The following is a 15,342-nucleotide window of genomic DNA, read 5'->3' as shown; positions in this document are numbered from 1 at the left end:
CACGTTCGACGTTCTGTCCCATTAAAGTCTTGCCAAAGCTTTATGTATCGTGGACCAGGACACATTGGCGGAGGAACACGTACTCTGTCATCAGCATCTGTGACGTATCACAGAGCACACCCACACACGTGGCCTTCCGCCGGTAGGTATAATAAAATATAGTTCCAGGTCAAACGTTCGACCTTCAGACGCTTCAGGGGAATATATGGCGCCATCCAATTTCAAAACTCAATATATACCTATATATTTTATGATGAGAGCAATACGGTACATGTAAAATATATACATAATATACACATATGTTCTATGATACAAATTGGCTCGAAAGAAGAACAGATGTTTTGTGTCAAGCGTCTATAACAATCCCCGAGAAAGAAAATTGGCTGCTTCTTGGTTTACAATATATCACAAAAGGACCGCATCACGAACAGCAATTACATGTAAATGCTATTTTTGTCGTTATAATTTGATAATATCAGAATTCTGGAACCGATCCTGACTATAAACCCGCACCAGGAAGCACGGGTCACCGATGCCAAAGATACATATTTCAAACTTTGTTACAGGAATATTTAATACGGTGTAAAACAAAACAGACATTTAACTCCGGGGAATAAAACGGAAGACTTTAACAAAAAAGAACTTCATGATTTTATTTATTTATTTATTTATCTATCTTATTTTGTCAGTTTGTTCAATTTCACATTTCAATCTGGTATGGGATCTCCCGGATACATAGACCCTCCACGAGGGAATGCATGACCTTTTGTGTGATTATAGACAAATTTACGTTTTACTTTGACAAGCTTACATATACGTCTCCGAGTTTTACAACAAGATAATATTATGAAATCCCAGTGTTTGTCATAACAATATATCACGAGTGATAACGAGACTTTTTGATATGAACACACTGTAAACAATTAATTATGAAATAGAGCGATAATTAATACGTGCCAAGTTTGCCATTGATATACGTTCCTGCTTCAGTTTTGTAAATAAACTGTGTAAGACCTTTACTGTCAGATTCTATCCATCATCAGCCTAGCGTCAGACGGAGATAGATCAGGCAAGGTTACTGACATCCCTTTCTTTGTCTGCTAATCACTCTGTATGCCTCATCAGTCATCATCCTCCCCTCCATTCACAAGTACCCACGAGACCGGGTACCCTGTGTCTGACTCACCCGCTGAATCAGCTTTAGTGTTTTTATCAGGTTAGATCGACAGTGTCGGGACAGCATTGTTTCAAGTCAAATTAACTTGGCAAATTTTCATATTATCATGTTTTATTCGATATTTTCAGCTTTGTGCCTTCAGTTGATAATTAAAACAATGGAAAAGTGTGTGATTAGTTACAGATTTTAACCAGAGACATATATAACACATATATACGTCTCTGTTTCAACCTAACAGATACGGTGTTGTTAGACGAACTCTAACCGTGACTCTTGTACCATCGCCAGTCAAGCGTGACCTCGCCAATTTATAAATTCAAATCACACTGAATCAAGGTCTGATTACCCGACTTCAGATAGACTGAAATCACAGACACTGAGAGATTTTGCCAATTTCTGATTATCTCAAACAGACGTACCATATTTTTTTGCTCTGATAATCTTCTGGGTTTTTCCAAAGTCGTCATCTCTGATATGAGAATCTAAGATTCAGAGCCAGAAAACCCAGGCTATAAGATCGTTATCGATTTACTTCACAACGTGTGAAGCTGCTGAAAAGATAACTTACAATAGTTTACAGAGATTTAATGGGATTTCGTCATTACAGTACGACCTGCTGTTCATCGTACACAGGGTTATCATCCATTTTTCGGGGTGAATACGGGTTTATCCGCAATATTTATCTTCATTATACCATCACCGCTTTTAATCGGGCTGTATTCTTTGTCTCCTCGTCTGTTGAATGACCGAAAGATCAGCCATTGTGCATGTCAAATAAATAACTAAATTACTGAAAAATGTAGTAGTGTATTTAATCGTAAGGAGACTTGTAGGACAACAATTAAAAAAAAACACGCAGATCGTTCGGAGATCAAATTTGCAAATGAAAGATGATATTAATAATTTTACAAAGTCCTTGTAAGTCGTTGTTATATTGATGGTCGCGTTTCGGGACACTTGAATAAAACTTGTGGTTAATTGTAGAACGTCACGTTACGGACATGATAAAACATTTTCATTGGCTATTATTGCCAGTTGTAATGGGCTGCCCTTTCAACACACGTTAATGCGGAAAAATGGTAATTACTGATAATCAACCAGTCCTTGATTTCATTAATTATTATTGATGTTATTCATCATTCAAAAAGACATTTACTTATATCTACTTAATTATAACGTGTCATTGTAATTAATACAGTATACAGTATGTAGCCAGTATGTAAGACCGAAAAATCTGTGTTTTAGATGGAGTCGGTGATACACTTAATGAGCACAATTTCAGACATGACGTCACACTCCGAGAAAAAAATAACTCCCGTTTTGTAGATTAATCATTCGGTTGTCCTTTGAAAAAAAATGAACGGTTAAATATATTTAATCTTTACTGATTTCCAAATATCAAATGCAGAACTGTTTTGAGCGGATGATTAAATTCAGGCTAAGGGTTCAACATAACTCAGACTAAGGGTTGTTCAGTATAACTCAGGCTAAGGGTTATTCAATTTAAGTCGGGCTAAGGGCTATCAAATTTAACTCGGGCTAAGGGTTATTCAATGTAACTGTGGCTAAGGGTTATTAAATATAACTTGGGCTAAGGGTTATTCAATGTAACTGTGGCTAAGGGTTATTCAAACTAACTGGCCAAGGGCTATCAAATTTAACTCGGGCTAAGGGTTATTCAATGTATTTGTGGCTAAGGGTTATTCAAACTAACTGGCTAAGGGTTATTCAATTTAACTCGGGCTAAGGGTTATTCAAACTAACTGTGGCTAAGGGTTATTCAATTTAACTCGGGCTCAAGGTTATTCAATTTAACACAGTCTAAGGGTAATTTAATACAACTCGGGCTAAGGGTTATTCCATATAACTCGGACTAAGGGTTATTCAATACAACTCGGGTTATGGGTTATTCCATATAAATCTACATATCGGGTAACAGTTTCGGCACTACAGGGCGTGTGCACTTGCGCTGTTTCCGATTTAGAAGACGTATGAAGACAAATAATGTACGTGCTATTTGTCTAAGTAGGTGATATGCGTGTAGAACAAGACAAGCCTGATCGCGAGACAAACCGCAGACTTTACGGAATATTTGTGGTTTAAAACATTTTATACTCAGCACTGAATAATTTCGCACCCTATCGCCTTCACATCAAGTGTTTACCGCAGCTGATGTTTATGTCAATCCCGTTTTCTACTTTGTTAGCTGTGAATACACCCGAAATATCATTGTTATTGAAATAAATCATATTTCGAATATCGACTTTGACCGGATTGAAAGGCGCGACAGCGTGAAATTCACAGCATGAACAAACACTATTACTAACGGCCGTGGTGACATGTGTTTGAGTATCAAGTCTTCTTTTAGAAGTGCAATACGACCAGGTGGTTGACGTAGTTGTCCACGGTTGTGATTGGACAGCTATTTGATTACCCTGACGACGGCTGTGGAAGCTGAGGGTAGCGGCCATTATACTATCGACGTGGCGGGCTTTAGTCATACTTACTTTTTCCAGTCATGACTCACGTGCGTTGCATGTGATCTGATATGCAGGGTTTGGATTGTGTATATTTACAGAAAATCCTATCTGTAGCTAAACCAGTTACATATTCCTGATTTTTTTCTCTTCTGCATGCAATTTAAATGAAAAGTGTTTCTGTAGTGTTAAACGGATACTGAGAAACGTAAACATCTGTAGTGACTCCTTAGCAGAGTAATTTGGTAATACTATATCTCAGAGGTCGGAATTGTCGCACGTGTTCTGAAGTCAAAAGCAATGAGTGACAGAGTTTTGACACTGATGAATCAGTCAATGCTAGATTTTCTACTAAAGGGTGGGGTTTGGTTTTTCCAGTAAAGGAGGAGGAATCTTTTGAGATAAGCAATTAAAATTGATTAATTATCATTGATGTAGTAAGGACAAGGACATCGTGATTACAATGTCAGATATTTTTAATAAAACGATCGTTTTACAACCACGTTTTGAGAAGTTGTGATAGTCATACAAACGAAATACCAAAAAATACTTGATGTTAAGTTAGATGAGGATCTAACTCAGGCACAGTATTAGTAATAGACACATAGTCGACATACGTCATAAGCTAGTCAGTAATGGTTAGAGTTGCGTCCCTTGTTGTTTTCCGGTTCCTCTTTCGCGTGTATCAGAAGTACCTTACTAAGCAAATACTCTGCCTAAAATAGCATAACATATTACTATAAGAAAAACTTTTCTAGTATATCTAGTTATAAGCCTAAACACATTGCAAAAAGGGATGGTGGGGTAGGCATATTTGACAATTTTTGTTACAACGGATGCATGGGATGTAGTGCTGCTGTGCAGAGATGATGGCAATTCAGTGTACATCTACCATAAAGTCTCCCGAGAACGCTCCTTTGTATCCGCCAATACAGTCTTTATATCATACGCGGACATAAAATCTCAAACACACCAAACGAACATTCCGACCAGAATTTTAATCTGCTGTCACGTCTCGGAAATTTGAAAATACAGTGATATCATGGTGATAGCTGACAATGGTATATACAAAACAATTTAACAATTTGCTGTGAATGACATGGATAGTTAACAATCAGACTAAAGTACTTCAAATTTTTCCCAATAGAGGTCATTCTTATCCCACAGAGTCACTTCCTTCGGTTTCACTCCATCGGACGGTAAAAGATAAGCTGGATAGAGAGTTACTTCCCTTCGTTCCACTCTATCAGACGGTAGAAGATAAGCTGTATAGAGAGTTACTTCCTTTCGTTTCACTCTATCAGACGGTAAAACGATAAGCTGTATAGAGAGTTACTTCCCCTTCGTTTCACTCTTTCAGACGGTATATGATAAGTTAGATGCAGGCCGATAACGTATAGAGGCCTTACTAAGCGTAGACCGTAGTGAGTGAAGTTAAGGGACTAGTTGACATTAAATATTTTCATTAATGACGTCAGCTCGTGAACTAGAATTACAATGATAATGAAATGACAAAAGAAGTTGTCTAATGGTGATTTCAAAATCAGCATAGGAGGGTCTGTTTTAGGCCACGATTAAGCAATTTTCTTAATTCAGTAGTTGGAGGGGGGACGAAGATGTTAATTATAATGTTAGCTAGTTTCCTTTAGTGCCGTAATTAGGTTTTGTAATACATATTACGAGTTCGTCCCTGAGAAAGTGTCTTCAATTAAGTTTATGAGAGATACATGTGTTCACACACAGGGACTTGACAAGTCTTTACCCGCAGACATTACGCGTACGACTGAGAAGCCTATTCTGATCCACGGTACTAAGTTATTCCACGTCTGTTTGATGGCAAACCTGTATGTGTCTTTTTTTTTCTGTGGACTTTTTTCTTCTGGTGTAGAGTATCTTTTTGTTGCGATGTCGATGTGTGGTTTATCAAAATTGATCAGTAGATGTGTTTCCTCAGAACTCAATTTTACGAGCCAAAGATTGTCAACTAGATTTTATATCAAGGACATTCTTTTTACTTGTGGTCCTGTACAGATAAATGATACTTAAATTCTAGTGTTATTGACACCGGCTACTTAACATTCCGCTGTAATAAGCAGATGTCAGTTTTAAAATGTTGATTGAAATATTTCCACATTAGTTTCTGTCAAATCAGCAGATTACACACCACAGTGGAGTGGAACACTCTATTTGATATTTTAATGCGGAAACGGAACGACTGGGGCATACTGTTTCACTGAATCGAGTGACATATATTTCATAACGTTTGAAAATGTGCCAAGACTGTTTAACGAGTAGTGTCTGGTGTGTTCTGTCAAACGAGGACCCCAGAGACCAGAACGCATGTACGCATGCACATGTAAAAACACGAATGCGAGGAGACTGGTGTCACATCAATGCAAAATAGAAGAATAGAAAATGTATTTCTAAGGGACAATTTAATACATGTATAGTCTATGTTTTTATTGATTTCTCTCCGTGTGTATCAATTAATTGGAGATAAAGCCTCTACTTCCATAAATGTAAATACCACTTTATCATTATGACGTCATCATGTAACATTGTGATGTCACATTTTTTCAGTCTTTAATTTATTCTAGTGATTCGCCAAAAATAATATTGATAGTCTAACACAACACAACACTTGATCAATCACATCCCTTACTTTTGTTATATTCGCCACTCATTAAATGATTCTTTCAATATGGAGTTATTTCACTAATATGCATTTCAGAATCTGTTTCACACGAATACTAAATTTCCACAAATCTCGTGTCATCTCTCTATTATCACGAGGCAATATTTGTTCATCGTTTTCATTCTTGATGAATTCGTTAAGGTCTGGTTTGATGTTGTGAGTGTTGTTTCATAATTTCTCCCCTTATTTTTTGTAGAATACTTAATTACACGCCTGACATGCAAATGAAGGAAGTACGACAAGCGATAAGCGAGGGATTCCAAGTGTGGAGTGATGTCACTGACCTCACGTTCACGGAGCGTCCGAGTGGAGTGGCGGATATCATGATCAAATTCGCCAACGGTTATCATAAAGATGGCTACCCTTTTGACGGGAAAGGTAAATAAATACATTGCAGTCGTGAATTCATCATTATAGTTTCATCTCAGTATAAATTGTTAACATTACATCGATATGGCAAATGGGCCAGACTGTTAAAAAAGACATGCCATACCGGTATGGAGAGTTAGGAACTTTTGTCTTAAAAAGATATATACGTCGAGAGAGCTTTGCCTACTGATTAAAACCTCTTACTTGCTTATGATATATAAAGTAGACTATACAACCATATCACCGCTTTAATGTTTACCATGAAATGGGTTTCAGGCAAAAGTTGCTGATATCTCTTAACATCTGTTTTGTTGCTACTCGCTGTAGTACAGTTGATTATCGCCGAAGGAAGGATTCACATATATTTTGTGCACGACTTTCCGGCATTCATACACTGACAAATGACTCGGGGTCACGACCTCTCCTCTACGCCCCCTCCCACTGTCTGTTGGATGTGCATGACAAGACATCATGCATTACCACGGCAATATGATAGACTCTAAAAGTACAAATGATATTGAAGATAGAAAGGAGACGATGTAGCACAGATAGTGTAATGGCTACCAAAGCACAGGAAACCAACCACTACACAAAATATACCGTTGTTTTCAAACTTCATTAACTTTCATCTTTTGTTGCGTCTGGTTCTGAAAATATTTGGTTCAAACTCGAAAAGTAATCCAGATTTGAAAAGTATCTGTTAAAAGTATTTCTTTTGATGTTTACTTTAAATACGTTAAAGAAAGTGTCGGTCTCGGACGTGCAAACTGAAACAGACATGCAGAGGAAATAGTACTATTAACTTTTTATTGGGAATTAACATGACAGTGTCTTGGATTTGTGCCAAAGAGGCGTCCAATGTAGCTGTAAGGGGGAAGCTGGGAGGATGAGGGTTGATGCACTACCAACAGATCAGCTGTTGATGGAAATGCGGCAGCCCGAGATCTCCCAAAGCCTTTACCTGTTACCTACATATATTTTCGCCATATGGGAGAACACTCGCGTGAATTTTTCATTGCCAAATGCCCTCAACATTATTACATTAATATAATCAGGTATTTCTTTTTCACTCCCTAATCCCCTTGGTAACCACATATGTTTCAGTTCTGCATCACGTGAAGAGATTTCAACGACATTCTTTAGAAATAAAATACAATAAAACTAAAAATTTTATGATGATCTTATGCGACACGTGTTACAGTGTCAACTGGAGACAACTGTTTTATTAGAGCCTAAGCGACATAAGGAGGCTACCTTGACCTCGCTGTACTACAAAGTCAGCAGCTGGCGTTTCGCCATCTTTGTGTTGGCTCGGTCGTGTCTTTCCAACAAGTTTTATCCTCTTTATCATACTCCTAACGATCACAAAGTTTATTATTTAAAATGGAAGACAAGAAATGCTATATACGTTGTACTCAATCTTAATGTTATCAATCAAATGAAAAAATGAAAGGAACATTATCGACGTAAATATTGGTAAACATGCAAGAATCACCTCGCTAGCGCTGTCATTACAATTTCGCTTCTTTACTTTAAACTGTTGCACTGAAAATAACCAGTAGGGATGTTCACCTAACAACGACATACTCATAATTAACACGATAATTATTTAGCTTACTACGGTTATATACTGTAACTCACTTTATTTTAGAGGATATATAATTTCGCGAATGGTAGGTGACTGTCTTATTCGGGAATATATGATTTCGCAGGTATCACACTACATAAAAAAATCATTTATTTACGATCAACATCATCATAATTATACTCGCGATGGATTTGAATTTGCGAATGTTGCTGCTCGCAATTAAACGCGAAATACAATCCCCTCACGAAAAGTATGTGATTTACATAATTTATTTGTAGTGCATCAAATTTGCTTCATTCTCATTTGGTAAATATAAATTACATCCTTTTTCATTACCGTAGTTTCATCGTCATTTGATAAAAGAATAACTGCCCTCTCTCTACAGGGTTGATCCTGGCTCATGCGTTCTATCCAGGAGCAGATAAAGGAGGCGACACACATTTTGATGATGACGAACACTGGACCTATAACTCTCAGGAAGAAGGTAAAATGGCGACAATACATACACGACATAATTTAAGATGGCTGGTTTTTTTTTCTAATTGATAGACGTCACTGGGAGAGGATTGTAGTAAGGGGCTGGGTTTGCGGTTTTTTTATAAGAAGGCTTTTGGGTGCGGCGCTGTGATACTGTGGTATAGAGATGATGGTTAGGATGGATTTATGAGGGTTGTTGGTGGGAGTGGGTTAGCGATATTGTAATTCATTGTGGACTAGGTTCAGTACTGGCGTTTCCGCTTATTTGGAGGGGTAGGGCTGTGTTAACGTGCCGACTTTTGGGGAGAAGTGTCTGAGTGAGATGTTGACTTATGTGATTTTGTGATGTTGTGTTGACGTGCTGTGAGGATGGGATGTGCTGACTAAAGTGAGGTGTTGTCATAATATGTTGACTTGTGTTCTAATCCATGTTAGATAACATCGATCACACATTTGATCTGACAGGATCTTTAAATTCTTATTGGATTAGATTTCCTATAACAGTCGAAAGCATACCCTCCATGAACGACACCTATCAAAACATACCCTCCATGAATGACACCTATCAAAACATACCCTCCATGAACGACACCTATCAAAACATACCCTCCATGAATGACACCTATCAAAACATACCCTCCATGAACGACACCTATCAAAACATACCCTCCATGAATGACACCTATCAAAACATACCCTCCATGAATGACACCTATCAAAGCATACCCTCCATGAACGACACCTATCAAAGCATACCCTCGACAAAAGACACCTATAAAAGCATACCCTCCACGAACGACACCTATCAAAGCATTCCCTCCATGAACGACACCTATCAAAGCATACCTCCACGAACGACACCTATCAAAGCATTCCCTCCACGAACGACACCTATCAAAGCATACCCTCGACAAAAGACACATATTAAAGCATACCCTCCACGAACGACACCTATCAAAGCATTCCCTCCATGAACGACACCTATCAAAGCATACCTCCACGAACGACACCTATCAAAGCATTCCCTCCACGAACGACACCTATCAAAGCATACCCTCGACAAAAGACACCTATTAAAGAATTCCCTCCACGAACGACACCTATCAAAGCATAACCTCCACGAACGATACCTATCAAAGCATTCCCTCCATGAACGACACCTATCAAAGCATACCCTCCATGAACGACACCTATCAACAAAGATGTTAAGGAAAGAACTAAAATAAAGCCTATTTCACTCCTTCAACTATTAGAACTTGGATGTAGCTGTCTTGTTATGCTTTGTATTCTATTTCATCAATAAAACATTTATTTTCATCTTCTTTAAAGAACTTGTTGTTACCACTAACACTTGTGCTTCCCTCGCCAGGAGTGGATTTATTTATGGTTGCCGCCCACGAATTCGGACACGCCCTTGGACTGGGGCACAGTAACGAGCCCGGGGCCCTCATGTATCCTTGGTACCAGGGCTATCAGGCAGACTTCCAGCTTCCGCCTGATGACGTCATTGGTATACAGACACTTTACGGTCAGTATAAGTACATTGTTCACGTGACAATCAAACTTATCCTAAAATAACACACAGCTTATAGATATGGAGTGACTATTTGATACAAAACCATCGATTTCAGTGGATAAGCAGTTTGTGGAAATGAGAACTGTTTGATTGGCGCTTTTGTTAAATAGATTTTATTTTATATAACAGGAGCCAGAACTCGTCTACCTCCCACCAAAGACCGACACCCAACCCCTCGTCCTCCGGAACGCGACATTCCACGAGTTCCCCGTCCTCGACCTCGCCCTCGCCCTCGACCTCCAACGCACGAGCCCTTGACGCCACGCCCTCCTCACAAGGGTGATGATATTGATCCTTGTACCACGCCATTCGACGCCATTGCTGTGCTCCGGGGAGAACTCTTCCTATTTATCGGCGAGGTGAGTAACTATCCAATCTAAATAAGGGTCTATATGTGTTACAAGGATTACTTTGGACAGAACTATAGAAATTTGTTTTATTTTTTTTAGTTATCAACATGTATACTAGTAGAATCACATCATACTCCTGATGACGTGATGTCAACAATAACATTATCTGTATATTACCTTTGCCCGTCACTTTTGAACGTAGAGATTATAAAGCCCCATTCACTACCGTGAGCTCTTGTTACAGTACTTCTGGCGACAGACGGATCAGGGATTGATTAGCCAAGAGAAGATAAGTCTACATTCCTTCTGGATGGGTCTTCCTCACGAAGTCGACCATATAGATGCAGTGTTTGAGCGAATCAACGATCAGAAAATCATCTTCTTTATTGGTGAGTGTTCCATAGCAATGGATATCGTGTGGTCATTTTCAATGCTATAATGAAAAACAGACTAAATGCTGATTATCTTTCATTTAAGTAATATCTGGCCTTGAAAGTAACTGGAGCTAAATTTTTGTCAGAAGCCAGTTTGTATAATGCGAAATAAAATGCCAGGCCTATCCGTTGAGTAATGGAATGAATTTTGCTTACCATGTTGTCTGTTTTCCATCCCAGGTGACCGCTACTGGGTTTACAACAGCAACTCACCCGTGTCGCGATTCCCACCGGAAGGACGCCCAATCACGGAGTTCGGAATTCCTTCTGACGTCAAGAAGATCGATGCAGCCTTTGTATGGAGCTACAATTCCAGAACCTACCTGATCAGTGGCGATATGTACTGGAAACTCAACCTCGAGAACAACCACATTGAGATGGACTACCCCCGCGATATGAGTATATGGCGGGACGTCCCAGTCCCAGTTAGCACGGCATTCCAATACCAAGCAGGTACTAGATCTCTCCAGAACTCTCTTCCTCCTCCTCCTCCTCCTCCTCCTCCTCCTCCTTCTTCTTCTTCTTCTTCTTCTTTCTTTTTTTTTCGTTCAAAAAAAGTAGGTGTCGTGTATTAATGAAAAAGATATAACATAACATACAATTATTTTCATTTATTTTTATTCTGTTATTGTTATGTAAAAGTTTATTCTCTGCCAGAGTACATGATATTAAATGAAAACATGTGTCTTTTTCTCGTAGGTCCTAAAGACAAAGCGAAAACCTACTTCTTTAAGGACGACAAGTTTTACTTGTTCTATGACGATAAAATGCGCGTGAAGCATGGGTACCCGAAGGCAATACGTGACCACTGGTGGGGCTGCAAAACACGGGTGGCCGAAATCACCAGATATGGAAACGCGGAAGAGCACACCGGAAATACAGCCAACAGGGTCGCCACTGGACTATTTACCACTGTGATATGTGTATGTTTATCCTTCCTCGGGCGATAAACAAAAGCTTTAGTATTCATAAGATGATCAAATCTGAAAATATGAAAAAGTCGTCTGGCTTACATTAGATGTGAAGTGAAAATCCGGCACCCAACATGCAGGATTGTTTTGATACAAAGTATCAATTTGTGTTGGTATGCAAATATTTTTGTATTCTATAGAGCTGGATATGAACACAGGTTGTGTAAGCTTGCTTATGGCGACTGGGTTTTCCTGTCCCATACAGAAGATTTTGGTATAGAAGTATCCTCACATAACACCTTAAGTTAGCAATATTGGTGTCATTTATGTGTCAGAAGACAACACAGACACTGCCAGTTACAGATATGACATACTAAAACACGAATATAAGACATTTAATTATCGGTAGCTATAGAATTGAGTATGGAGAATGACTTGTAAGATAATATAAATGAAAAAAAAAAAAATCGGATCGAATTGTTAACTATGGCGTTGTTCGCAGACATCTTGGGTGGTCTAAATATTTACATGATTTAAAATCATTGTTATAACTAGAGGGGTTTATAGAACGCACTACTCTCACATCTCATAACTATACTAATCATTCATCCAAGTGTGGAGCATCCATGTACGCACGATACCCAGATAGTACAACAGGTGTCGCTGTCCATAAGGGACAGGAGGCTTTGTCCGGTGTTGACAAGTAACTTTGTAGGGTAATGACATGTGTCATAAGGTCCATTACAGACACGTGACATTACACAGTGTTGATATGTGACACCAGGTCCGTTATGGACAGGTGCCATTCAGTATCGTCCTTTGTCAGTAGATCCGTAATGGACAGGTGTCGTTGTACGACATTGACACGTGTCATTAGGTCCCTTATAGACCGGTACCAATGAACGGTATTGACATGTGTCTTTAGGTCCCTTATAGACTGGTACCAATGATCGATATTGACATGTGTCAGTAGGTTTGTTGTGGACGAGTGTGGTTCAGTATTGATATGTGTCATTAGGTCTGCTGTTGACAGGTGTCGTTCAGTTTCGACATGTGTCATTGGATCCGTTTTGGACAGTTGTCATTTTTGGATACAGCCATCTGTCCTTAGGTCCGTTATGGACAGTTATTCATATTCTGTCAAGGCAATTGTTGTCGTCAATAAAAACCCGGTAAAAGTGTCAGCTTTGGACACATGTCATTGTTTGATAGTGTCATTGTTCGGACTGGACTGGTGTCGAGGTTCTGTATAGAGATATTTAAGTAATGTATAAGATTCTTTTCGAAACAAAAATAACGGTTTCAACTTACATTTCGTAGACTCCTTTTATCCGAACAAGATGCACCATGTAAACATTAATGCTTGTGCTATAACAGTCGGACCAGGTGTTGTGATTACCCTGCACTATGCAATGTTGTCAATAAAAAACTTGATATCGTTAGTCTTAGCACCACTTCCCTTACGTAGTTCTAGGACTCGGATATAGTAGAGCGCACGCAGATTGCTTCTCCCGTGGCTATGTAACCTACAGTTAATACACGTACGCTCTGACGTCACTTACAAGTGTGCACGTGTTTATTCATTCCAGTCACCTCCAACAATCTGTAATGGTGACCTTTCACCTTTTCACATCGCGATCCTCGCAACCATCATTAAACCAGATTAGGTTCTGCGCATGACCACGAGTCTCCCTCCCTCCCTCACTACTGCCTTTGTAGCATAGTCTGTATCTATAGTCCCCGTCCCCCAGTCCCTGTCCCCTAGTCCCAGCCCTAATATATAACCCCATTCATGTATCGTTTATATTTGATACACGTCTTTACTTCCTCACAAAGTCTTGCCATTTTGTTGCAAAATGTAATAACCAGTGCCATTGTCATGATAATCATTATTTTCATAAACACAAACGGTTGTGATTTCAACATGATATGTTAGAATTACTAAGTCTGCATGTATTTTGTAAGAAAAAAATGTGTCACTCCTTTAGTTATAGTAGTGCCTCCTCGTAGCTAATCCATATATCGATTCGCTTATGAAAGTGATACGTCGTAAAAAATTAATGACTCATTCTATACCAATTTATCATTACAAAAATACATCACATGTTTTTTTCTCTTTTCAAACAATTTCCTTTGTTTTTAATTAATATTCTCAGCTGAAGACGACATTTTGTAGTGTAAGATTGACTTCATCGACAACGAGTAATTGCGGATTTAGAAAAAAATGATTAAACATAGCTGATTTGAGATTATTGATATAATTCCTACCCGGAGTTGTTGATAAGGAACATAACTCTTAATAAAGTACCGCCGATAGTGTTACTCAGTACCTTACTCGCCGATGTCAGCATTTTTACTCAATACATGTCATATTTTGTTTGCATTTTATTTATTGATAATGTTAATTTCGTTTGGTGCCAATTAGCTTTTCATTGAGTGTTTGAGAATTGTTTGTTTGAATGTTTAAGCTGAGCGTTGTTGTTGTTGCTGTATGCTGAGAAACAAATAAAAGACAATTCTGGTCTATGTTATTTGCAACTGTGATATGGTCGATGAATGTGAGTTTATGTATGAGGTCGAAAGCTTCCGAACGCTTATTACACTAACAATGGAGAATGAACATCCAATTAAAAAAAAGAAACACTTCCGATAATGTAACGGAAGTGAGCTCAGTATCACATTCAGGTCACGTGACAGTTCGTCATAAGTAGCCTGTTGTTCACATCAAAGTGGAATTATGAAGGGGATGAACTTCGTCCTTCAAAACACATATGAAAGTGTGCCTACATTCAACCCAGATACCGGACAACCATGTCAAATGTCATAAAGAGGTCCTGCCTTTCAGCTTTTAAAAAAATGGACAACAAAACTTCTAAAAGATGTAAAATAATCGATTGTCCGAGACATTGTCTCAATATCGATATATGAATTGAATATCTGAAATATTTTCGCTACAATGGTATTTTAACGAGAAAATAAGGATAACACATGAGCTGCCACGTGTGTTGTATGTCGAATGTATGTGTGAGTGACGTTTGTTTGCGACCACTGCGCGAGAGACTGATGTACATACTTACACGAGAATAGCCTTCACCAGTGTAAAACCGTGTAATTCAGTGTAATATTTCTGTGGTACATAGTGCAATAATATTTAGATGTTCATACTCTTTGATCAGGCTAAAATTATTCCCAAAATTTTCTGTAAATATCTGGTTTTTTTTTTCGTCCATTTGATAGTCGTTTTTGTAACATTGCTATATTTTGAAAAGAATTCTCAAAATTATAATA

The 15,342-nt window shown here is 38.5% G+C and overlaps 1 protein-coding gene across 3 annotated transcripts in view; it reads left to right on the top strand.

Annotated features, from left to right (window-relative positions):
* The window catches only part of LOC132557372 (matrix metalloproteinase-2-like), a 43,116-nt gene extending 28,531 nt beyond the window's left edge, over window positions 1–14,585 (top strand). For all 3 annotated transcript variants that reach the window (XM_060221867.1, XM_060221866.1, XM_060221864.1), the window contains exons 4-10: window positions 6,546–6,727; window positions 8,692–8,790; window positions 10,153–10,311; window positions 10,489–10,718; window positions 10,954–11,098; window positions 11,324–11,596; window positions 11,843–14,585. In XM_060221867.1, the coding sequence (XP_060077850.1) occupies window positions 6,546–6,727; window positions 8,692–8,790; window positions 10,153–10,311; window positions 10,489–10,718; window positions 10,954–11,098; window positions 11,324–11,596; window positions 11,843–12,093 (1,339 nt within the window). In that variant the 3' untranslated portion in view covers window positions 12,094–14,585. The remainder of the gene's footprint in view (window positions 1–6,545; window positions 6,728–8,691; window positions 8,791–10,152; window positions 10,312–10,488; window positions 10,719–10,953; window positions 11,099–11,323; window positions 11,597–11,842) is intronic.
* The last annotated feature ends 757 nt before the right edge of the window (window positions 14,586–15,342 follow it).

The sequence above is a fragment of the Ylistrum balloti genome, unplaced genomic scaffold, assembly GCF_031769215.1.
Source record: "Ylistrum balloti isolate Yb309-2 unplaced genomic scaffold, AGI_CSIRO_Ybal_v1 Utg370664, whole genome shotgun sequence".
NCBI lineage: Eukaryota > Metazoa > Mollusca > Bivalvia > Pectinida > Pectinidae > Ylistrum > Ylistrum balloti.
Note: the sequence above shows the minus strand (reverse complement) of the source record. Positions and strands in the feature narration are given on the sequence as shown.